At 40.2% G+C, this 24,641-nt stretch overlaps 1 protein-coding gene across 1 annotated transcript in view; it reads left to right on the forward strand.

Moving 5' to 3' along the window:
- Positions 1–22,451, forward strand: part of txn2 (thioredoxin 2) — a 30,877-nt gene extending 8,426 nt beyond the window's left edge. Inside the window, exons 3-5 of the mRNA XM_059953778.1 lie at positions 14,979–15,102; positions 18,922–19,045; positions 21,680–22,451. Coding sequence (XP_059809761.1) covers positions 14,979–15,102; positions 18,922–19,032 — 235 coding nt within the window. The 3' untranslated portion in view covers positions 19,033–19,045; positions 21,680–22,451. The remainder of the gene's footprint in view (positions 1–14,978; positions 15,103–18,921; positions 19,046–21,679) is intronic.
- Positions 22,452–24,641: the final 2,190 nt, after the last annotated feature.

The following is a 24,641-nucleotide window of genomic DNA, read 5'->3' on the forward strand; positions in this document are numbered from 1 at the left end:
ACAGAGCATGTATCAATCCTGAGGCTTCTTGGGTACTTACTGGAAAAAAACTTGCGGAAATAAAAGCCACTAAAATGTCAGAGTAAACAACTAATGAATAACTTGTGTATTGACTTTTGCCAGGAATGTTCTTTTCCCTTTTTGTATTGTTTAGTTTTCCAGCGGTTTTGAGCTACAACACATGTTGCAATTACTCAGAGATACCAGGAAAAGATCTTTATTTTCTCTTTAAAATAACTGATACCAGATGAACTGTTTGCAGGGGTGAATTCTCTGGATGCTTGGCCATTTGTTAAATATTTGGGAGGAGTAACACATGGGCCAAGTTTCCCATTTCCATTGAATGAGTAAGAAAAAAATGGATAAGCAGAATTCTGGAGTTGGCCAAAGTTGGAATCGCTCCTTGGTGTCATTTTCATAGATCTTTCTAAACCCTGTTAGAGATCTTGACATTGTTTCTCAAGTGTAGTACCCTGACCTGGATATGTTATTTGTGTCAAGGCCCAACGAATGACCCAAAAAAATCACATCCAGCATTATTTCTGATGTTGTAGGAGGTTACAACTCATCCAGGTCTGTACATGCATCCGTTTCAGCACAGGAAAAAGAAGCCTTTTGGGCCAATCCATGCTTGGATTTGGGCATCAAACAGTCCCATTTTCCACTCCTCACTAAGTTTTCTTTTCTTTTATTACTTTGTGAGCTCAGCTCCTGAATGCATTCTCGTGGTTGAGATAGATGAGTAGGATATATAGAACTCACTTTTGATCCCAGAAATATAGCTGAGAACCTGAAACTGCATCTCCCCTCAGATGCACACAGCAGATCTCGTAGTACTTCTTGAAGAGTGGGAAAGTATTTCTGACATTATATTGCTTTCTGCCCCATTTTGGCTGCCATATCTTCTGCATTGCAACTAAGCTACACAAAGTATCTGGTTAAGAATTCCAGCCTTTCAATTTCCCATGCAGTCACATTGTTAGGCAAGTACATTCTTGTGAGTTGCATGCATTTTTCTCCTGTGGTCAGATGGTTATACAACTCATTGTACAACATGTCTGAACTCATTTGGGCTGTTGTGGTGTGCAGAAAAATAAAGCTGGCTGCCTAAGCTAGAGTCAGATCCCTGATCTTTGATTAAAGGGATACCACATCCCCCTGCAGCATTGGTCCCACATTGAAGGTGAAATTAGGGAGTACAAAGCAGGTTTAATAGGGAAGAAACACAGGGCTAGGAGAAGAGTTGTTTTACAAAGCTAATTATTTCTCTAATTTGCCATTAACTATAATTAACCTCATTAGAATAGCTTCCTACACAGTGCCATAACTTTTTTTTTATCTTGCTCTCCAAGCGCAATATTTTGATCTGATGGAGCATGTTTTGGCTCTTCTGTTAACAGATTAACTCCACATGCATGTCCAGTTGAAGTCAAATTAACTGTTGACAATGGATGAAGCCAGATCTAGCTTTTGTACACACAGATACAGGTCGACGTTCTATATTCCGGCACCATTGGGACCAGAGGAGTGCCAGATTAGTGAAAATGCTGAATTAGAGAAGGATCACATTAAGCAATAGCTAACTGCCTCATCATATCTTTAAAATATTAGAAAATCAGTACAAGTTAGATAATAATGAAACAGAAATATTAAATGAGTAGCAGGTGAAATTTTAATAAAGTAATATACTGTACAGGCACAGATAAAATAAAGGGTACAGGTAAATATACAGCAATTAACTTATACAGAACAGTTGAGCACTTCCGCTTCTAAAGTGGGATGTTTAATATACCTTCAGGCAAAGTTACATGTCTGCAGGTGTGGGGTTGTCATCAACATCGCCATCTTGAAAAATGAGTGAAGCATCACGAACTGGTGCTGTAACTGGTACAACAGTTTCTTCAAAAACTGTTGATGGTGGCAGCACCTCTGGGTGAGCAGAAGTTGGAGAAAGGAGGTCTTCTATTTCACGCGACCAGGGACTCAGCGCTGGGCTCTTCCCTCTTCACTTGCAGTTACTGAGGGAATCCTCGTTAGTTTCTTTTCCTCTGCTTAGTAATATGCTTAAATTCAGCGGGTCGCCACGTCTGATCTGAGGTCTTAGGCAGAAGAGAATGGAGCGCCGGATGGGTGATGCTGGAGGGCAGTGCGCGACTACCGACACGCAGGCGGGTGCTGGGCAGCCGCACCTCACGCAAATGATATTAATAAATGCAGGAAAACAAGCAGGAATCACCTGTCTGTGCTTACAAGAGCGCGCCAACACATGAACAGATCTAGTGCAACCAAAACAATGCGCAGCAGATTGGTACGGTGTCCCGGGAAATTTGAAATTACAGTTGCGCAGAAAATTTGATATTGGTGTCAGATTATCGAAGGAACCGGATTACAGGTAGTCAGATTAGTGAAGGTCGACCTGTACCACACTGGGCTCTTGCTTTCGTTTGACTGAATCATAACATCAAACAAGAGTGCCTACACATCATATAGATATTAAAAGTTTGAGCCTGGACTTTACTGACTGCAGAACTTGTTTTGACTCATCTCCACATCTGCATCCTTCCTTAGTCCTGCTATTGACCTTCTTTCTTATATCTAAGAAAGAATAATTAGACTGCAGTTTTCCTGGAGAATCTTTTCCTCAGTTTATTGACCAGAGCAAGTCCAAACAAATTAGGACAATTCAGTGTGCTGTGCCTTTGGATTAGATACTGGGGCAAACGAGTGTTTATAGCTGAGCCCTGCTTCTTGCTGATAACCACCATGAAGAAAACAGAATGCAACTATGACATAGCATCTTGGTCTCATGATGAATGTGTAATGATACGAAAGGGACACAATTGCTTTGAATGTACTGGTATTCAAACTGAGCTATGAAAGGAGAACTTACATTTGTAAAGCACCTATCAAACTTTAGGATACTCAAATTGACATGGCCAGTGAAATGTTCTTTGAAGCATTCTCACTTGTAATGTTAGAAAGGTGTTGGTGTAGACATGGGAATTTCCAAGAAACAGTAATGATTGTGGATTGGGGTTCCCAACCTATTGGACCTCTACCATTAACAGAGGGATCAGTGGACCCCAGATTGGGAACCCCTGTTGTAAAGGAATGATGATGGCCCTTGTGCCAAGGAGAAAAGTTATGTTCTTTTATTGTAGAACATAGGGTTGTTTATGTACATTTGCAAGTGTAGGCAGTATATCTGTTTAAAAATTCCCCCAAAAGAAGGCATAGCCAGGTCTGCTAGGCTCTGTCATTTCTTAACTAATCCAATTATAATTTCTCCAGTCTAGATTGAGTTCATATCTCTGGAGAGAACATACCCACAGCTTTCCAAAATTGGAAAGGAGAGTGCAGTCACTCAAGCCAAGCCTGACAGCACATAGCACAATCAATTAAAAGAACACCAAGATCTTTATAATAGGTCTGCTGGCAGGAATGTCGAAAACTGTGTCCTGGAAATGACGCTTAACATGTTCTTACAGAAAGAGTGAATGTTCTGCACCCTTATGCTATTCAGATTGAATAACCAGCTGCACTGGGGAAATCAGCAATTTTTTGTGTTGTATTATAAATTGTTTTGTTTGAATAAGCAGAGGAAGGTTTGTTTCCTTGACAAGTTTAATTTGTGAAAATAGAGTGTTTTGTATAGTTAGATCAGATTTCAATGGTTCCTATCAATTTTTGTTTCTCCTTAACCAATGCTGTTCCATATCTTTATATATAAAGAGGGACTTTTAAATATGCTGTGAGGGAAAAACAACAAAGAAAGAAGTGTTTCTGTGCCTCTTGCCTATGCTATTTATTGAGTACATCTGTGAAATAAATTAAAGCTCTACCAGTGGTAACCATCCTGGGAGCAGGCTTTTTTACATCTAGTATTGGATTCATGGGACGGGACTAATGGGACGGGATTCATTAATAATCTCATACTAAAGGATCCCCTAGGAAAGAGAATGGTAGAATTTCAGATTCAGTTAAATGTGGAAAAACACACTGAAATGAGTGTCTAAACGTAAATTTAAGTACAATTCCATTGGTATGAGGACAGATTTGGCTAAAGTTAACTGCAGAAGTAGATAGAGATCCGCATCCAAAACATTTCTGAAGGTATTTCACAAAACTCAATCAAGGTGTATTCCATTGAGAAGAACTACTCAATAAGGATTTGACTTCCATGACTAATTAGTGAAGTTGGGATGATTGGTGTCAAATTGAAAAGTGCATAATGTGCAAGATTAGTGGCAGAGTAAATGATTAGGACAGTTTTAGAAATCATTAAAGTAACTAAAAATAAACAGGAAGATGGTAAAATATTGAGAAGGTAAAATAAGAATGAGGTCTTCACAGGCATATGACATCCAACGTACAATCTGTAAATATAAGTGAGTGAGTGGAACACCAGCAGGATGGATTTTTTACTACCTGCTTTGGGGCTGCAGGCTTCTTCTGTTGTGTGGAAACTCTCTTCATGGCCACATTTCTGATTTATGAACTGTTCAGATTTACAGACAGTTCACAGGAACTGAACCCTGTCATAACCTGGAGAGGACTATAATAGGGTTTCTGCAGATACATGAAAAGGTAGAGAAAATGTTGGTCCCTTAAGGGACAAGACTGAGGAATTGCAATGGGAATTGAGAAATGGCAGAGATTCTAAATAAATTATTTTGGATTATTGTTCATAGAAGCAGATATTTATCATTATCATTATTTGCCGTGTTGTATGACATGGGCTATCATGGTCTATCTATGACCACGATTATTCCTGATAAATTTTTCCACAGAAATGGTTTGCCATTGCCTTCTGGGCCGAGTCTTTATAAGATGGATGACACCAGCTATTAACAATATTTTTCAGAGATCCTCCACCTGGCATCAGTAGTCATGTAACCAGGACTTGTACATCAGCTGCTCATATGACCATCCACCACCTGCTGCCATGGCTTCACGTAGATAATCAAGGGCTTATGAAGGGAAGAACTGAATAAAATTATCTGTTGGGAGAAAAAAATGCCAGGTAAAATGGACCTGACAAGTTACCTTGGACCTGATGATCTGCATATTAGGGTTTCCAATGAGCTGAATTTGAAGGTTGTAATCTACCAACGTTCTCTGAATTCTAGTGAAATCCCAGAAGATTTAAAAGCTGCAAACATAATGCTGTCCTTTCAAGAAAGTGGGAAATGATAAGCCAGGTTGTTTAAAATGTCACAGAGGTTTTTCAGATATTGCAGCCTCTGATAATTTTGACAGCTGGTAGACTAAGAAGTGTGATTTAAGCAGGCAGGGATTGCTGTGGACAAGTTCACTGCACAAAGAGCTGGCTTCATGACATTGGTTTGGATGGGGATAAAGTGAGCAAAGGTGCCACTTGGAGCAAGCCAAGTAGAAACATTGATGGATGACAAGCAGTGAGTTAGCCAAGCATTTGCTGTCTGTAAATTGATTGAATTAGTATTAAGAAATGAACGTCTGAGCACCTTGAACATTTGTAGCTCATCAGAGAGCATGGGAACATTTGTAAAGTGTGGGTCAGATTTATAATTGTAGTATTAATGGGCAGTTACTTTAATTAGAGGGATATGATTAAGGCATCCCACAGCAATTTGCATTGGGCCACAACCAAAGTAAATTTATTACTTATTTATTATTCAAAGTAAATTTATTATCAAAAAAAATATATATATACATGTCACCACTTACAACCCTGACATTCATTTTCCTGCAGGCAAACTCAACAAATCTATAGAATAGTAACAGGATCAATGAAAGATCAACTAGAGTGGAGAAGGTAGAAAACTATGCAAATATAAATAACAAGAACATGAAATAACAAGATAAAGTGTTCTTAAAGTGAGATCATTGGTTGTGGAAACACCTCCATGGATGGGCAGTTGAGTGTAGTTATCCCCTTTTGTTCAAGAGCCTGATGGTTGAGGGGTAATAATTGTTCCTGAACATTGGTGGTGCGAGTCCTGAGGCTCTTGTATCTTCTACTTGATGGCAACAGCGAGAAAAGAGCATGGCCTGGGTGGTGAGGATCTCTGATGATGGATGCTGCTTTCCTACGACAGGGTTTCATGTAGATATAACCATATTGATTACTTACAAATAACTATATGGCAAGACAGAGCCACATTTAATTTTGATAACTCAAGGACGGGTGACATTTCAGTGTGGATGGAAGCATAACATTATAAACATTAAGAAATAAAATGGTGTTAAATGGCTTTTAGTGTAGACAATGATGAATATGAATACTACCTCCTGAGAGCACTAGTCTAAAGAAGCTAAATGCTCAATATACATCCTTAAAATGCCTTAACCTGTTTCAAAGCAATAATCAAAGTGAGTAGTCTAGAAATACAGTGACAAAGTAGGTACAGGGGAATTGAACTAGGGTCAGCTGTGACCATATTGAATAGTGCAAAAGGTTTAAATGCCTCTACCCCTTGTTGATTTCTGTGATCTTTCCATTTGTACTTTAATTTAGAGATGCATCACAGTAACAGGCCCTTCTGCCTCAACAATCCCATGATTCCCAATTACCTTTGTGACCAATTAACGGACTAACTGATCTGTACATCCTTGGACTGTGGGAAGAAACCAGAGCACCCAGAAGAAACCTATTGGTGGGAATTGAATGCATGTTGCTTGCACTGTGATAGCATTATGCTAACCACTACGGTACCATGCTGCCCCTATTTATTTACCACTAGGTATTGTGTTTACCTTTTATGCATAATATAAATTTTCTGCTAAGTATTTTTATTTCATGCAAGTTGACCGCATACTCATTTGTGGTAAGAAGATTTGAGGTCTACAGTGTTAAACATTGCTTAGTGGTTGCAATCTTAGATGTGGGCTTTGAACTAAGTAATTTTCCAGGCTTGAACATAAAGTCCAGGATTAGATGTTAAATAATTGACCCATTAATGTCTTGGTTGAAAGTGATGGGTCTGATAACGTTATTTGGAAGTGTGGTTAACTCTCAATCAACCCTATGTGTAGCAATAAGCAGCAAATTTGAAGTTCAATCTGGTAAGTATTTAGTATGAACATACCTAAAGAGTAAACAATGCCAGGATGTTTGACAGGATGAGTTTTTTTAATGCCCACCAATTTTTATATAATTTTCCAAGCTTGTTTCAGATTTCTTGCAAGCAGAACTAAAAGGTTTGCGCTTACCTGCTTCTCCATATATAGCTCAGCAGTTAGACTCATTCATCCATTGAACACAGCAATGTTGCATTAACTTCACTTGAGTTGTGACTGCTGCAGAGCAGAAGGTCCAGTTCTTAAGAGGAGACTCCAGCATTCTCATCTTAAAAGATACTTAGTTCATTTTGAAGAAGAGCAGGGAGCTCTCTCTAGTGTCCTGGCCAAAATTTATCCCTCAATGAATATTATAAAACCTGATTATTGTGATTCAGTTGTTCGAGCAAAGTTGAGGTACATTAATTATTTGCTGGATTTCCTGCCGTTCTGATGGAATCTGGAGCAAAAAGAGACTACTGGAGGAAGTCAGCAGGCTGTGCAACATCTGCGAGGGTGAAAGGAATTGTGGACATTTGAGGTTGAGACCCTGTATCAGTCCTAAATTGGGGTCTCAACCTGAAGCATTGACAATTTTTTCCCTGTACAGTTTCTGCTTGACCTCCTGAGTTCCTCCAACAGTATGTTTCTACCCCGCCCCCAACATAATGCAGGATTGTCTGTGCTTCGGAACTAAATTAACTCAGCTTCGCTTTGTGGGATGTTTGATAGCATGAAAAATACTATATAAAAAGTTAATTTCCTTTTTTAACTTTCACGGTTTATCTTTATGTTGAACATATTTGTCATTAATGGTAACATCACAGTGCATGGACTTGTTCTAGTGTACTGTGGTGACACCAATAATGACATATATGTTCATAAATTTTGTGCAGATAAGTATGATCCCAGTTCAAAGTAATACCCAAAAAGCAGAAAAATACACGGCACCATTGTAATTTTTGAATTGTTACGAACTAATTTTGTTCTGAAGATGCACAGTTTTGAGGTGATATTTCTAATTATAAAAGTGTGCTTTGTGGCATGATCTTTTGAATAGTGCTGTCCGAAAAGTTGCAAGTTTCATCTTTGGTTTGCTGATCTGAGCTGATATTGCAACAACATTGTTGAAATTGCCTTTAAAATGGGAAGTAGAAAAAAGGTGGCCATTGAGCACTCTGAATAACTTGTTGTTGGAAATATGTGAGTTTTTTAGGGTGTGAGAGATTTTGTAATGTTTTGGTTTGAGTTGAAATAGATAAATAGTATTTCAAAACCATTTCTTCAGCTTTACATCCTTTACAAAATTTAAACGTTTGTGGTTAGAATACACAACTATCTGTCCAGCTGATCCACAAGGATCTGTGAATGATGTCCTTCTGTTATACAAACAGAAGACCATTCAGCAGCTTGAACCTGTTCTGCCGTTTTCATTAGAACAAGGTTCATTGGATCATAGTTAAAGGATGAAGTCCTGAAGAGAAAATATAGGAAGCTAAGTTAGAAAGCTGAAAAACAGGACCTCAAGAGTAGTAATCTCTGGATTGTTGCATAATTGAGGGTAAGAATAGGATGATTTGGCAGACGAATGAATGTGTGGCTGAGGAATTGGTGCAAAGGACTGGGTTTCTGATTTCCGGATCATTGGAATCTTTTCTGAGGAAGATATGACCTGTTTTTTTTTAAAAAAAAGGTTGAGTTACTCCTGAATTTGAGGGGGACTGATATCCTTGCAGAGAGATTTGCTAGAGCTGTTGGAGAGGGTTTGGCAGGGTATGGGAATGTGAGTGTTAGGTCAGAGGATGGGGCATTTGGTGTACAGGTAGATGCAGTGTGTGGGGAGTCTGTGAGGAAGGATAAGCAGTTGATAGGGTAAAATTGCAGCCAGTGGTGGCCAGCAAGGAGCCGAAGAATGGACTTGGGAGAGCTAGAAGGGGACATGAGAAGGTCTTGGTGACTAAAAGAGGCTGATATCCTTGAACATCTTGATGTCAAGAAAGAGGATGTGCTACAGCTTTTGAAAAACATTGGATAGATAAGTCCATAGCTAGATGGGCTATGCCCCAGGATAGGAAGCATGGGAGCAATAAAAAACAAGCATTCCACAAGCTATGATAGGCTCTTTCAGAAAGTCAGGATGGCATCCAGGGAAAATTGGTTGTGTGGATACGGAATTGGCTTGCCCATAGAAGGCAGAGGGTGGTAGTAGAAGGAGACTATTCTGCCTGGAAGTCTGTGACCAGTGGTGTTCTGCAGGAATCTCTTGATGAATTTTTTTTATAAATGACTTAGATGAGGAAGTGGAAGGGTGGGTTTGTAAGTTTTCAGAAGACACAAAGGTTGGTGGAGTTGAAGATAATGTGGAGGGTTATTGTAGGTTGCAACAACAGGGTGTAGAGCTGGGTTGAGAAGTGGGAGATGGAGTTCAACTGGGAAAACTGACATAATTAATTTTGGAAGGGCACACTTGAAGGTAGAATACAGGGTTAATGGTGGAGATTTTAGCTGTGTGGGGGAACAGAGGGATCTTGGGGTCCACGTCCGCAAGATCCCTCAAAGTTGCTGCGCAAGTTAAGAAAGTTGTTAATAAGGCTTGTTATGTTTTGGCCTTAATCAGTGGATTGAGTTTGAGAGCCGGAAGGTAATGTTGCTGCTCTGTAAAGCCCTGATTAGACAACACTTGGAATATTGTGTTCAGTTCTGGTCACCTATAACTTTATAGGAAGGATGTGGAAGCTTTAGGGAGGATGCAGAGGAGATTACTAGAATGCTGCCTAGACTAGAGGACAAGTTTTATGAAGATGGGTTGAGTGAGCTGGGTTTTTTCCCTTTGGAGTGAAGGAGAATGAGAGATGACTTGATAGAGGTGTACAAGATGATAAGAGGTGTAGATTGAGTTGATAGCCAGAGACAGTTTCTCGGGTAGAGATGGCAAATACGAGGGGGCATAATTTTTAAAGTGATTCGAGGGAAGTATAGGAGGGATGTCAGAGGTAAGTTCTGCCAGGGTGGTGTTTAAGAAACTCTTAGATAGGCACGGATGACAGAAAACTGGAGGTTTATGTAGGAGGGAAGGTTTTATGTGGGCTGAAGATCTTGTACTATGCTGTTATGTTCTATTTTCTAAGGGTGATCTGCATTTCAGTGCTTTAGTTCAGTAACTCTCATACCCTTGGCTAACAGGCTTTTAGCGCTATGTTTGAAAATTGCAATTGCTAGTGAATTTGGGCCACTGCATTTTGAAGGAATTCCAGATTTCATTTACTGCCGGGAAGTACTTATGGCCAAGCTCTAATATTATAATGCCTCCTTGTTCTACAATCCCTGGCTAGAAAAAAAAGTTTCTCTGCACTTACCTTATCAAAAATAGTAAGTATGTCAAGTGGATCATATAATTTTTTTGCAAGTAAGTGAATATGGGTCTATAGAAGAGAAATGAATTGGCTCAAAAGATCCTCATGGCAGGAAAAAGAGGGAGATGTGATCTCTGACACAGTTGCTGAGAATGTTTGAAAGGAAGGCAGAGGAAGTCTGTGAATTAACACCGACATCTATGACATCACCATTTTGGAATTAGCCACTACTGAACTGCTCAACTCCCAATCTTAAATCATTATTGACATTGGGATTATCATCCATGATGCATTTTGTCAGCTGAAATTTACAGTGTTTACATCCAAAAAATCTGTTGAAGAATAGTGAACTAAAATGGTTATTTTACCCTTTCAACTTTTCTGAAAAATTTTAACTCCACTTTCTTCCTGTATGTTTCTATTCTAATTGTAAATAAATTAACTTTATTTGTTACACGGTATTTGGCAATCTGATGCCAAGCCATAGTAGTTCCTGACATGTAGGAGATGTTCCTGTATTGTTTCACTACCATTCAGTGATGTTGTGATCACCTAAACGGTCATGACGAGGATGTTTTTGGATCTAGTAGTCTAAAAGTTAACTGAGTTAGTTGATTTAGTTTTTAAGACCCCTTTTCCTGTTGTTTGATGGATTGGGATCAGGAAAAAGACAATAATTGTGCACCACGGTAGCGTGGTGCTTAGCAAAATACTTTACAGTCGAGGCAACCTGAGTTCAATTCCTGCCGCTGCCTGTAATGAGTTTGTACATTCTCCCGTGACAACGTGGATTTCCTCTGGGTGCTCCGATTTCTTCCCACAGTCCAAAGATGACCGGTTAGTAGGTTAATTGATCATTGTAAATTGTCCTGCGATCAGGCTAGGATTAAATTGGGGGTTGCTGGGTGGTGTGGCTTGAAGGTTGGGAAGGGTCTATTCCACGCCGCATGTCAGTAAATAAATATGGTTTAAGCTCTTTGGATGGCATTTTGTTAAAATGCTCTTAGCTTGTATGGTGTTCAGTTTCACCGGTGGGTAGACTGTAGCTAATCAAGGACACGATGGTTGTCCAGAGGATACAGGCTCAGCTCATTGCATGGTTAGTGCAGCCTCTGCTGAGTTAACAAAATCGCATTTGAGGGATTAGAGTTAGCCTGTCTTATGGTCTTATTATAACCTGCTTCTGACATCTGAGTGGCTGATGGGATAAAGGAGACGAATGGTCCAGAGGACACCACCTTCAGGTTTTTTTTCTATTTGGTTAAGGGTATCATTGAGAACTATAATGTCTCCCATGATCAATTAGCTCTTAGCTGCTTATTTGATTGGACACTTACAGTAAACACAGAACATAGACATTTACAGCACATCACAGGCCTTTCGGCCAACAATATTGTGCCAACCATGTAATTTACTCTAGAAACTGCCTAGAATTTCCCTACAGCATAGCTCTCTATTTGTCTAAGCTCCATGTACCTATCTAAGAGACTCTTGAAAGGCCCTAATGTATCTGCTTCCACCGCCACCACTGGCACTCTCTCTATAGTACCCACATATTTCTGTGTTCTGTGGGGACTGACCAAGGTCTTATTTAGCTATAACATTACCTCATGGCTCTTGAATGCAATCCCACGGTTGATGAATGCTAACACACCTTACACCATCTTAACAACACTGTCAACACTATGGACACGGACCCCCAAGATCTCTCAGATCCTTCACACTGCCAAGAGTCTTACCATTAATATTTATTCTGTCTTCAAATTTGACCTGCCGAAATGAACCACATAACACTTATCTGGGTTGAAGTCCATCTGCCACTTCTTAGCCCAGTTCTGGATCCTATTGATGCCCTGATGTAACCTCTGACAACTCTCCAGACAATCCACAACACCCTCAACCTTTGTATCATCAGCAAACTTACTAACCCACCCTTCTACTTCTTCATCCAGGTCATTTATAAAAATCACAAAGAGGAGGAGTCTCAGAAAAGATCCTGTGGAACACCACTGGTCACCGACATCCTTGCAGAATACAAACCATCAACAACCACCCTTGTCCTTTATGGGCAAGCCTGTTCAGGCTCCACAAAGCAAGGTCTCCTTGGATCCCGTGCCTCCCTATTTTCTGAAGGAACCTTGCATGGAGAACCTTATCAAATGCCTTACTGAAATCCAAATACTGTAGATCCACTGCTCTACCTCCATCAGTGTATTTTGTTACTTCCTCAAATAATTCAATCAGGCTTCTAAGGCACAACCTGCCCTTGACAAAGCCATGCTGACTATCCCTAATCAGATTATGTTTCTCCAAATGCTCATAAATCCTGCCTCTCAGGATCTTCTCCAACAACTTGCCCACCACTGAAGTCAGACTCACTGGTCTATAATTTTCTGGGTTATCTCTACTCCCTTTCTTGAACAAGGGAACAACATTTGCCACCCTGCAGTTCTCGGGTACTTCTCCCGTCCCTATTGATGACGCAAAGATCATCGCAAGAGGCTCAGCAATCTCCTCCCTCACTTCCCACGGTAGCTTGGGGTACATCTCATCCAGTCCCAGTGACTAATTTAACTTAATGCTTTTCAAAAGCTCCAGCACATCCTCTTTCTTAGTGTCTATATGCTTAGTACGCTGTAAGTCATCGCCATAATTGCAAAGGTCTTTTTCCCTGGTAAATACTGAAGCAAAGTATTAATTAAGTACATCTGCTACCTCCTCCAACTCCATGCACACGTTTTCACTATCGTACCTGGTTGGTCCTGTTCTCACAGGGCTCATCCTCTTGCTCTTCACATACTTGTAAAATGCCTTGCGGTTTTCCTTAATCCTGCTCACCAAGGCCTTCACTCTATAGTATGGCTTTTTGGATTCAGTGGCCAAACTTTGGAACTATTACTATAAAGGCATCAATATTGGCACACAAAAAGAAATCAATCGCATGTATTGCTAAATGTTGTGTGAGAAATGGAGGAAGGAGTAAGAAACCTTGTAACTTGTAGTTCTGGTCAGTTCCTCTGGAAGTGTGATGTTATTTCTACACTTTGTGAATTTGTACAAAACAGAAATGGGCCATTCAGCTCCTCATATCTGTGTTTGCTTTTTGTCCCACTCGTGCTTCTTTTCCTCACAGCACTATATAATTTTTTTCTGTATTTATCCATTTAATTCTTGAAAGTTTTGATTGAATTTGCTTTTCACTATCTTTTTACTGCAGTTGTCAGTCTCAGTATCAGCTTTGCTGCACAACATGTTAATCTTGATGTATGCATGATGGTACCAGAAATGAAATATAAAAGATGTCGGAATTGGAGAGGTGATATCTGGAATTCCACTCTCCAGTTCTGATGTTAATTGTTCAATCCCACAAGCTGACTGTTCTACCTGTTACAAACTTACCCCAGAAATCAGTGCTTCCTTCATTTCAGCAAAAATACTGAAAGTGCAGAATGTGGTTGGTCTGTGATGAAGCTATTTGCTGTAGTTCAATGAAAGGTGGGTCACTGGTACTAAAAATAGAAAATCAAGTTGTTCTTAAGGAGTAACTAGGTGTAACAGCAAAGATCAAGAATAGACTAAAGTTCACTGACATCACTTCATTGTTACATGGCAGTTGCCAAGTGAAACACAACCTAGGGTGTATAAAACATAAAGTATAGATATGATCTAAAACCGATAAACCAAAGGTGAGGCCGCAATGTTTGGAATGTTATAGAATCATAGAGCACTGCAGCAGTGAAACAGGCCCATTGGCCCATCTAATCCGTGCCAGACTGTTATTCTGCCTAGTCCCATTGATCTGCACCTAGACCCTATCCCTCCATTTCTGACTTGTCCAAGCTTCTCTTAAGTGTTCAAATTGAACGGACGTCCACTGGTAACTCATTGCACACTCTCACCACCTTTGAGTGAATAAGTTCTCCCTCATATTCCTCTTGATCATGATTGACTCCACTTCTCGTCCATTAAAGCGTCGATGAAGATTGAGGCAAGTGCAGAAGACGAGTGCGTGTTCAGTGCCACCTCCCATCCTCTTGCTCATTGCTGCCGGAGGGAGATGTCTGATTGTGGTGGTCTCTCACTGCTTCTGAGGGAAGATCCCTGCGTTTGATTGGTCTCTTCTCCCCCACCGACGCTGTCGGTGGATGATGCCAAAGTTCTGGGTCTGTGGGTTGTGGATTGGATTGTAGTTCAATTGGAGTCTTTAAATTTTGTATAAATCTTATATTCCTTGTTTTTGCTTGTTCTTTCTTGTTGTTTGCGCAATTTCACTCATGGGGTTGATGCTCTTGTTCCTGTTTACACAACTTGTGTTTTCTATTGGGTGTGGGGAGGTGGGGTTGGTTGATGTTTTTTCTTTACAAGGGTTCCAAGTTCTTCTTTGTTCTGTGGTTATGGAGAAGATGAATCTCAGGGTTGTGGACTGCATACGTACTTTGAATAGGAAGAATGACCTTTTGCTTGAGATACTCTGCAGTTCTTTGAAATCCTGTTAGTGGCCTCGTGAGAGAAATGCTGCTGACATATGTCACCGTTATTCTTGTTAATACATTCACCTCCATTTGATTTCTTTCTGCTCTGCAGTTGGTGCGGCCCTTGTCGTATGCTGGGTCCAAGGCTTGAGAAAGCGGTGGCACAACAGAAAGGGAAAGTTGTAATGGCCAAAGTAGACATAGATGATCACACAGACCTCGCCCTTGAGTACAAGGTATGGGCATACAATTTAATTACTGCTGGGTGGAGGGGCTTGTTTATAAAATGCATCTTTTTCTACACCTTGATTTAACATTTGGTTGCTATCCTGAACTTTTAAATACAAGAACCAACATATTTATAGGACTTGATCTTCCCCTTGGAACCCAGCAATTTTTTGATTCTTAGGTTAAATTCTGTGCGTATTTGCCTCCCATGAGAGTAAATAAGAACAAAACAGCATAGTACAGGCCATTCAGCCCACAATGTTGTGCCGACCCTTAAACCCTGCCTCCCATATAACCCTCCGCCTTAAATTCCTCCATATATCTGTCTAGTAGTCTCTTAAATTTCACTAGTGAATCTGCCTCCACCATGACTCAGGCAGTGCATTCCATGCACCAACCACTCTCTGAGTAAAAAACCTTCCTCTAATATCCCCCTTGAACTTCCCTCCCCTTACCTTAAAGCCATGTCCTCTTGTACTGAGCAGTGGTGCTCTGGGGAAGAGGTGCAGTAAATACTACACATTCCTGTTCCCTCTCCTTGGCAAAACATTTATCCAACTCCTGATGCTTGCTGCTCCATCTCCGTTTAGATGGCATCTGTATCTGGCTTTGATCAATATCTCTGGCGTGATTACTGATTATCAAGCTGAAATTGGAGGAGTACAGAGGTCTTGGCGATTGGAGGAGCTAAGATATGGGAGCATATAAGATCACAGAAGTGTGAGTTTTGGATGAGATCGGGTTCACACAGCTCACCAGAACAACTTTTGGTGCTATTAAAACATCCGTCTGTCTGGTATGATTGGAAAACAGGATCTTCACTTTTGGTTATCTCTGTGATCAGAAATTGGAAAGTTCTGTTCTTTTGTTGAAGGCAGGTAATATTTAAGAGTGGTGATCAAGGTAAAAGGGTTAAATTTTGAGCTCGTCACCAGGTACAAAGTTCAGTTGATCTCAGGGGCTGGGCCTTCTATTGGCCCAGTTTTTACTGTGATATATCTGATGTACTTTGATTATGGAAGTGCCTAGTTGCTGGTCTCTGTACACATCTGAATTCCATTCTGCATTCATGTTTTGTACTTTATTGAACCAGAGATGGAAACTAGTCATGCATATTGCATCTAGATATGTTGAGATAGGCCAGGAATCCCTGTGCATTCTTGTGTAAATTGGACTCGGCTAACTTAAATCTGCATCTGCCTGAATGCAGATTTGCCCCTAATCAAAACTCACTGATTCTTTCAGTAGCAGCTAAACAGACCTTTTTAATATAGCCTGTTCACCTTTATCTCTGACATTCCTGAATGGAATGCTTGGTAAATTTGGAAGGGCAGAAAACTGGCTTTTGACCTGAGCTGAATTCCTAAGTGTTGAGGTAAACAGCAGACTTGATCAAATGATTCTGATTTGCTTTCCCCCATTCTGCTGACTTCAGCAACCTTGACTGGACCTCCTAAAGCAGAGGGAAGGTTTAAAATAAATTGTAATTCTTCTAAGGTTCATCCTGGGTCCTCAAGCACTCTGGACAAATGAATGGAAACGTACAGCACAGAAGGCCTGTTGTACCTATGGTAACTCTTTGAAAGAACCTTCCATAATCCAAACGAAGGTTCTCAACCCAAATATCAATTGTCCGTTTTCCTCTGGGCATCCTGCCTGACTTGTTTTGTTCTTCCAGCTGTTTGTTTTTATTACTCCAGATTCCAGCATCTGCATTCTTGTGTCTCCATTTTCGTAATCCTGCTTTTCTTTGACCTACAGTATATCCCTGCAAGTAGTTAGTCATATTTCTAATTCCTTTTGAAAAGTTAATGTTTAATCTGTTTTCAGGCTGTGTAATTCAAAGCAAAGCTATTTTTCTGAATATATAAAAAGTAATAAAAATACCAAATTTGCAGTGAATTAAGGGGGTTAACAGAAACCCTTGAGATTTGTGTGGTGCTGCATTTCCTGAATCGAGTTAGAGCTGCCAGTTGCTGGCAACTTGTTCTTCCCTTTTCAACCTGTAAGCCAACCTCAAAATCTATTATAAGGATAAATATAATGTTTAAACCATGGACAATTAAAGGTTACAAAAAAAAAGCTGCTAGAGGAACTCCGTGGTTCAGGGAAATCTCTGTATAGGGAAATGGAAGGTCACTGTTTCAGGTGAAGACCCTTCAACTGGTCTGAAAGATAGAGTGGAGATGATCAGTATCAAGAAGTGAGGGGAAGGTGGATCAGTGTGAGGATACCGATCTAATGAGGGTCGGAGAGGGAATGGTGAAAAAGGAATCTGCTAGGAAAGGGAAGTGATTTGATCATTTGATTCCTTTTCTCCCCCCCAACACCGTACGTCTGGAGGAGTCTGGCCATGCAAGTGTAGGTTGCTTCTGAGAGCTCCAGCGCTCGTATCTTCTGCTACATGGGCATATAGCAACGTGTCAGACTGGCTGTTGCAGAACTAGAAATGGAAAATGTATAACTCTTTAGTTAAAGAGCTGCACCACTGTTGTAATTTTACTGTAATGAAAGTAAAATCGTGGAAGCTGAAAATCTGAAAACTCTCAGCAAATCAGCCAGCATCTGTGAAATGAGGAAAATAATTAACGTTTCAGATCAAATGATGCTGCCTGACCCACGAGTGTTGCTAGCATTTTCTGTTCTAATTTTAGTGCAGGTTTGACACAAGTTGGTGACATTTTTCATATAAACTCAAAAGTGTTTGATTGCTGCCTGCTTCGAAGGCGTCGGTAAACCGCTTCTGCAGATGAATGAGATATAAAGACTGATATTTGAGTGAGATGATAACAGCAGGAGATGGACTATTAATCTAATTTAGTGGGTGTACACGATCCCATGGGGTTGTTGGTTTGAACAGGGAGTGATTTATACATTGCTCCAACATAGCTCCTCTATTTAACATCATCAACACCAATTGAATCATTTATTGAATCACTATATCTGGGAACTGACTCTGTACATAATTTCTACCATGTTTGGTTGAACTGATGATTAGAAATAAAAGTAATTCAGTGCTGAAAATAGGAAGTAGAAGAGTAGACTGTTCAGCTCTTAAGATTTACATTTAGTAAGATCAGAACTGATCTATATCACTCTGTATTCTCACTTTTACCTTCAATAGCATTGGATTCAATCACAAATTTAAAATTAGCAACTGAACTAACGTCAGTGTCATTTGGTGCAGGAGGGTTTTCAGTTGTACTTGATCTATACTGAAAATGTAATGGTAGACAATAAAACTGGATCTGTTTTTTATCAGAAGCAACACAGGAAGAACTCAGCAGGTCAGGTAGCATTGCTGGGAAAGAATAAACAATCGATGTGTTGGGCTGAGATCCTTCTTCAGGGCTGCTTTTAATCATCTTGAGTACCGAGCTAGTGAAATCCCTGTTAGTACAAAAGGGGAAACTAGAAGAAGCTGAGATTGTTCCCCTCAGGGGAGAGAAGAAACCTTAAGATATGTTTAGAATCGTGAAGGGTTTTGATAAGTAATGAGATGAAGATCTGACATTTTTGGCAGAAAAGGATTAGTGGTTTTATGCTGAAAGGAAGGTGGATTCTGTTTTAGAAGAAATTTTCAAAGAGGAATGTGTTAGATTAGGAAGGGGACAAACCTGTAGGTGTCAAGGGAGTGGGCATAATTATTTGTGGTGGTGCATACTGCACAAACATCATTTCCTACTGAGTTGAAACTGAGTGTTATTAAGAACAGACTCTAATCAAGGAGTTACACCAAAAATGATTTTGGGACTTGTTTTCACTTCCAGAGTTTTGGTTGCACAAATAAAAACGTAATATTGTTTCTTTTCCCCAATATTTTGCAGGTGGCCGCAGTCCCGACTGTAATCGCTATTAAGGATGGCAACGTTGTGGACCAATTCACAGGCGTTAAATGTGAAGATGACCTGGAAGTGTTTATCAAAAAGCTGATTTGACTGAGCCGTAAAGGTCTGAGTTGGCCACGTGATCCTCCATTTCTCAACTAAGTGTTTATTTTTAGTGAAGTCCTAAATGCTGCTGATGGCTGGGAGAAATTCCTGTAGCTGTCTCCTGTCACATTCTAAAGCATTTATTCAGTGTCACACATGATACACAGTCTGGCTCCAATTACCTTGTAGCAGCCTCTGGCTTGAAGAGCCTTAACTTAGTAGTGTCATTGTTTTTCTTCCCTTGCTCCACCCACCATGCCCTACTTGCTGGAACTATGAGTTCTTTCCACTCCATTTTCCCATCGTAACTTGCGTAGGATCACTGGCAGCAACTGAAACCAAACCACGTATTGAAAAATATCATGTCAGCAAAACAAAATGCAAAGTTGTTAGAAAGATTGGAATCAGACTTCTAAAAAAAAATTCATGAAATGATTCAGGTTCTCCTCTCTAATGAAGGGTTTGTATCTTAAGAATCAGTGATCAGGTTACTTCAGAAACTGTGCTGTTAGCTCTGTCTCTTTTGGTTTTCAAAAGGGTTTCTGCCACAACTGTTTCTTCGCTTAATAATCCATTTTAATCTATTTTGATTACTCTGAGAGTAGTGAGCTGCTGGGTACTGCTGGGAAAAAGACTTTCCTGGGTATTGAACACATAAGCAAGAAGAAGTGAAATATGACAAATTTACAAATAAAGGCAGTATATCATAAATTTGACAGCCCAGAGAAGTTGTTCCGCTAGGCTAGAGCCTTGCTGTAATACATTCACCATCAACTCTCTTCTGTTTTATCTCTAACCACCAAAAGGAATATGTCCTCACACAAATGCAGTACTGTTGAGGAAGTGAAACCTGGCAGAGGAAGGAGGTTTCCTGCACCCTTTAAAAGTTCTGGCGAGTTACCCAAGATGTGACATTCTGCATAATTCACAGCTGAGAAAACTGCATGACAGCAGCTGTGTTCAGTCCAACTCTGTGTGTCAGTGGACAGAGCCACCTGGCTGCAGTTTGTATTGTAAATCCTGGAGCCCATAAACATGAAGCACAGCTGGGTCTAAGACTGGCCTCCAGAAGTAAACTGTCTTGATTTCAGTCACTGCATAAGAGCTCATTGATCTTGGTTTGGCAGCAGCTGGAGCTGCCTTCAAAAACCTGGACTAGGGAGAGGATACAAGAGATATTCTGTCATGCAAAGTATCAATGCCCGCAGTCTGTCTTGTCTGTAATGACTGTTGGATAAACTGAGGGCATCTCTAGTCGGTATGAGGTGGGAAAGGAAGAAAAATAATTGATAGAGAAAAGGAAAGCTGCAGCATGGATGACAAGGCTATGTAAAGCTTTGTTACTGTGTCCTCTGTGTGTTTGAGCTTCCTGTGGCGTGCCCCTTTATTTCACTGTTCAGCAGGCAGAAAGGTAGTGTGAAAAAGGGCTTTGCATTAGAGATGGCTTTTGAAGAACACAAAACAGGGGCCTCTGTATTGCTAAAATCAAACTCACGACTGGACATGAGACGAAGTAAAAATAATCCTGGATTGTTCGGTACAGTAAGGTGACTGTTGTTGCTGGTGGAATCTACTGATTTATTAACTGCAGTAGAAGTGTAGGTTAAACAAAGTGGGTGAAACAAAAGATTGGTACTTAACTCAAACACATTGTCTCCCAAATCTTACTCTAAAAACAAAATTTCACCCTCATGATTTGCATATCTTGTCCTTGCTTTGAATTGCACATCAGCACTGAGTGAGTGCATTTGGTAAGAACCTGTTAATTCTGGGAAACAGCCTAGTGACTTAATTTGTTTTGCCTACTTGCTTTGGGTTGTGCCTTCTGTCTTGTATGTAATGGAGCAGTTAGTATACTTCTTGCCTTGCTGTACTCCTTGTAATGAAACACAGTGACTCCTTGCAAATAAAAATTTGCCTTTATTGAGGATTTAGGAATCCTGTCTCAACCTGGATGTTTTGGAAGGCTGATGGCTGTGCAGGTCCAAAGTCAAAGAGAGATGAAGGCGGTACATTGGTGCAGCAATTAATCCTGTAGCCTCACTGCTCCACGGACGCAGAATTGACTGGATCTGAATGTTGCTGCTGGTATTCGTAGAACAATGTTAAATGTAGATGAAAATCAGGCTTTCATTTTGAAAGTATTTGGAGCTTATTATGGACTGTCCATGGGTAACAAGTTCCATTTAAACATTAAAATTGTCCTAAAGATAGTTTTGTCCTTAAGTCAGAAAATCACTTGATTATGTTAACCGCACTTCCATAGAATAGTAATGAATAACATCAAAAGCATAAGACTCCTTGTCCAGATCAACATAGAAGAAAGAACAATATGGTGTGAGAATAGAAACTTGTTCTGCCATTCATAGAAATTAATATATGTATGTACATTGGACTTTTTAATACATCATGTGAGCTTGTTCATATTTAGGATTGTCCGTAAGTCAGGCGTTCGTCACCCAAGGATGACCTGTAATGGTGCTATGGTTATGCATTAATATAATTTGGTTCCTTTGTCAAAAGGAACTGTCCAGCTTATCTTTCATAAGAGTGAAAGGATCCTTGGATTTAATCACCAGTAGAAACTAAATTATGTTCATGTCCAATTAAGCAGTGATGCTCCCTGTAAAACTTGCCTCTGCTCCTTCTCCAGATCAACGGAGACGAAAAAGGGGGAGGTGGAAATCATCCATGTCTACAGTCCTGTTGTTGGATCACCACATAGCCCAAAGGATCTCTGGCAATCACTGAGTAAGAGCAGCAGTTGAATTGCAGAGGGAAGTGAGCAGCTTTGTGTGGCAAGTGACAATATTTTAACCCGACAAACTCTTAGAACTATAAGAACAGATTCCCAAAACTCTGTGCTTAATGTCAGTGGGATGAATATCGCTGGATTCTAAGCAACTGCATGTAGTAAGGAATTTAACAGAAAGTAAATTGCCGTGAGTACTCGGGAGGTCATGCAGTATCTGTAGAAAGTAAACTGTAAACTTTCTTAAGAATTATTTACCTGAAAGGATACCTGTGTTTCTCTCTCCATGGATGCTGTCTGACCTACTGCTTATCCCCTGCCTTTTTTTAAATTACATATTGGGTCCTTACCAACATCACCAGTATTGCTTCCTTCCAGCTTCTGAAATACATTTGCCTACTGCAGAAACAAAGTTTAGCCCACAGAATATCACCGTGGTTCACCGGCACCATCTTGAAACTCCAGCTTTTATCACCAACTGGAAAATTTCTTTTGGCACATCACTTGGATGAAGCAGAACTGAAGCTGAGGGCTAAATAATTAGCAATGTTTAACTTATCATTCATAAACTGATCACTTTGTAACTGAATTCTGGTATTCTTTTACAGTCTTAAATTTTGCCATCAATGTAACAAATTTATATCAAATAAATCCAGCAAATTACAGATTTTAATGATCTTTTCCCCCAAATTTTTGCTTTTACACACCCACACTCACCATCTGTATCTCTTTGAGTATGGGGTTTTCGCAGGACTGGAACTTTGCTCATTTGAGCCTGGGTCTTGCAAGCTTGTTGGCAAGGATCCTATCTCCCAATGTCTTTATGGAAATATTCAGAAGTTGCATGAAACTAGATCAAAACTTGCATTTTTGAAACAGCAACTGAACATTGAGGCTGATGAGATATTGGGACCTAAAGATCCAAGAAGGAAGATGTGAGGAGCATCTCAGTGGAAATGAAATTCTGGTAATTTTATTGTATTAGCTTCAGTAATCCTGATGACTTGGTCCTTGAGGATGAAATATAACAATGTACTGTAGGCAATCTCTCCTTGGCAAGACGAATCAGGATAATAATCAGTTTATCCTTGATTCCTATTAGCCGAAAATAAATAGGTTCATTTCATTTATTATTAAAGTATACATCTCTGAAATTCTTCTTCTCCAGATAGCCACAAAACTAAGAAAGAAAAGAACCCCTAAATCGCAAATCACAAACCCCTAAAAAAACAAAAATGGAACAGGCACATTGAATGTAAGACTAGGGGGAGAAAAGTCAATAGGCCGAGTCCATATCGAAAACATAGAAAACCTGTGTAATGTCTGTGGGCACAGCAGCAGGCTTTTCCCTCTCCGTAGCAGAGCAATCTTGCCAGCGATTTAAAAAGGCATTCTCCACTCTCCATAGCAGAGTGATCTTGCCAGTGATAAATAGTTACCAAACACTATCAGAAGTACTGTACTTTTCAAGTGGAATCATAGAATGATGCAGCATGGAAAAAGGCTGTTTGGCCCATGGTGACCACTATTTACCCTTCCATATTCTTCCCATCTCCTAGCACTTAGTCCTTAGCCTTTTATACCCAAGTGATTAGAGCTCATTTAGACACTTAAATGCTTTCAGTGATGCAGCTTTAGCCACTCTCACCAGCAGTATATCCCCAACTACTTATCACTTTTTGACCAAAGAAAGTCCTCTTTTGTATCTCATTTGACTTTCTTCCTCTCAGTCAAAATCCTACAGTCTCTAATTTTATCTACATTTGAAATGAGGAATTTTCTACAATATTCCCTATCTAGAACCCTTAATTTTACATACCTCAATCTTGCTGTCTCCTAATAGTGTAAGAGCCTCTTGTATTTCACCTGAGATGGTAGTTGGTGTAAATAACAACAAACTGCAAAGGCAGAAAGAAAGAGAAAAGGTAAGAGATAATAATAAGTAAATAAGCAATAAATATTGAGAACATGAGATGAAGAATCCTTGAAAGTGAGTCCATAGGTTGTGGGAACAGTTAAGTGAAGTTATCCCCTCTGGTTCAAGATCCTGATGGTTGAGGGGTAATAACTCTTCCTGAACCTGGCGTGTGACTCCAGAAGCTCCTGTACCTCCTTCCTGATGGCAGCTGTGAGAAGAGAGCATAGCCTGGGTGGTGGTGGTCGTTGATAGATGCTGCTTTTCTGTGACAGCGCTCTGTGCAGACGTGCTCAGCGGAGGGGTGGGTGGGTTTACCTGTGATGGACAGGGCCATATCCACTACTTTCTGTAGGCCTTTCCATTCAAGGCATTGGTGTTTCCATACCAGGCTATGATGCAGCCAGTCAATATACTCTCCATCATATATCTGTAGAAGTTCTTCAAACTTTTAGTTGACATGTTAAATCTTCGCAAATTTCTAAGTAGGGGCACTGCCATGCTTTCTTCATAATGGCACGTACGTGCTGGACTCAGAATAGATCCTGTAAATTGAGGAATTTAAATTTGCTGAACCTTTCCACCTCTGATCCCCCGATGAGGACTGGCTCCTGGACCTCCGGTTTCCTCCTCCTGAAGTCATAATCAGCTTCTTGGTCTTGCTGACATTGAGTGAGAAGTTATTGTGAGACCACTCAGCCAGATTTTCAATCTCCCTTCTATATGTTGATTCATCACCACCAATGACAGTGGTGTCAGCAAATTTAAATTTGCCATTTGGAGCTGTGCTTAGCCACACAGTCATAAAAGTCAAATGAGTAGAGCCAGGGGGCTAAGCATATAACTTTATGGTGCACCTCTGCTGAGGGATGTTGTGGAGGAGATGTCAATCTGAACTGACTGGGGTTTGCAATGAGGAAACCGGATTCAGTTGCACAAGGAGGTATT

The sequence above is a fragment of the Hypanus sabinus genome, chromosome 29 (assembly GCF_030144855.1).
Source record: "Hypanus sabinus isolate sHypSab1 chromosome 29, sHypSab1.hap1, whole genome shotgun sequence".
NCBI lineage: Eukaryota > Metazoa > Chordata > Chondrichthyes > Myliobatiformes > Dasyatidae > Hypanus > Hypanus sabinus.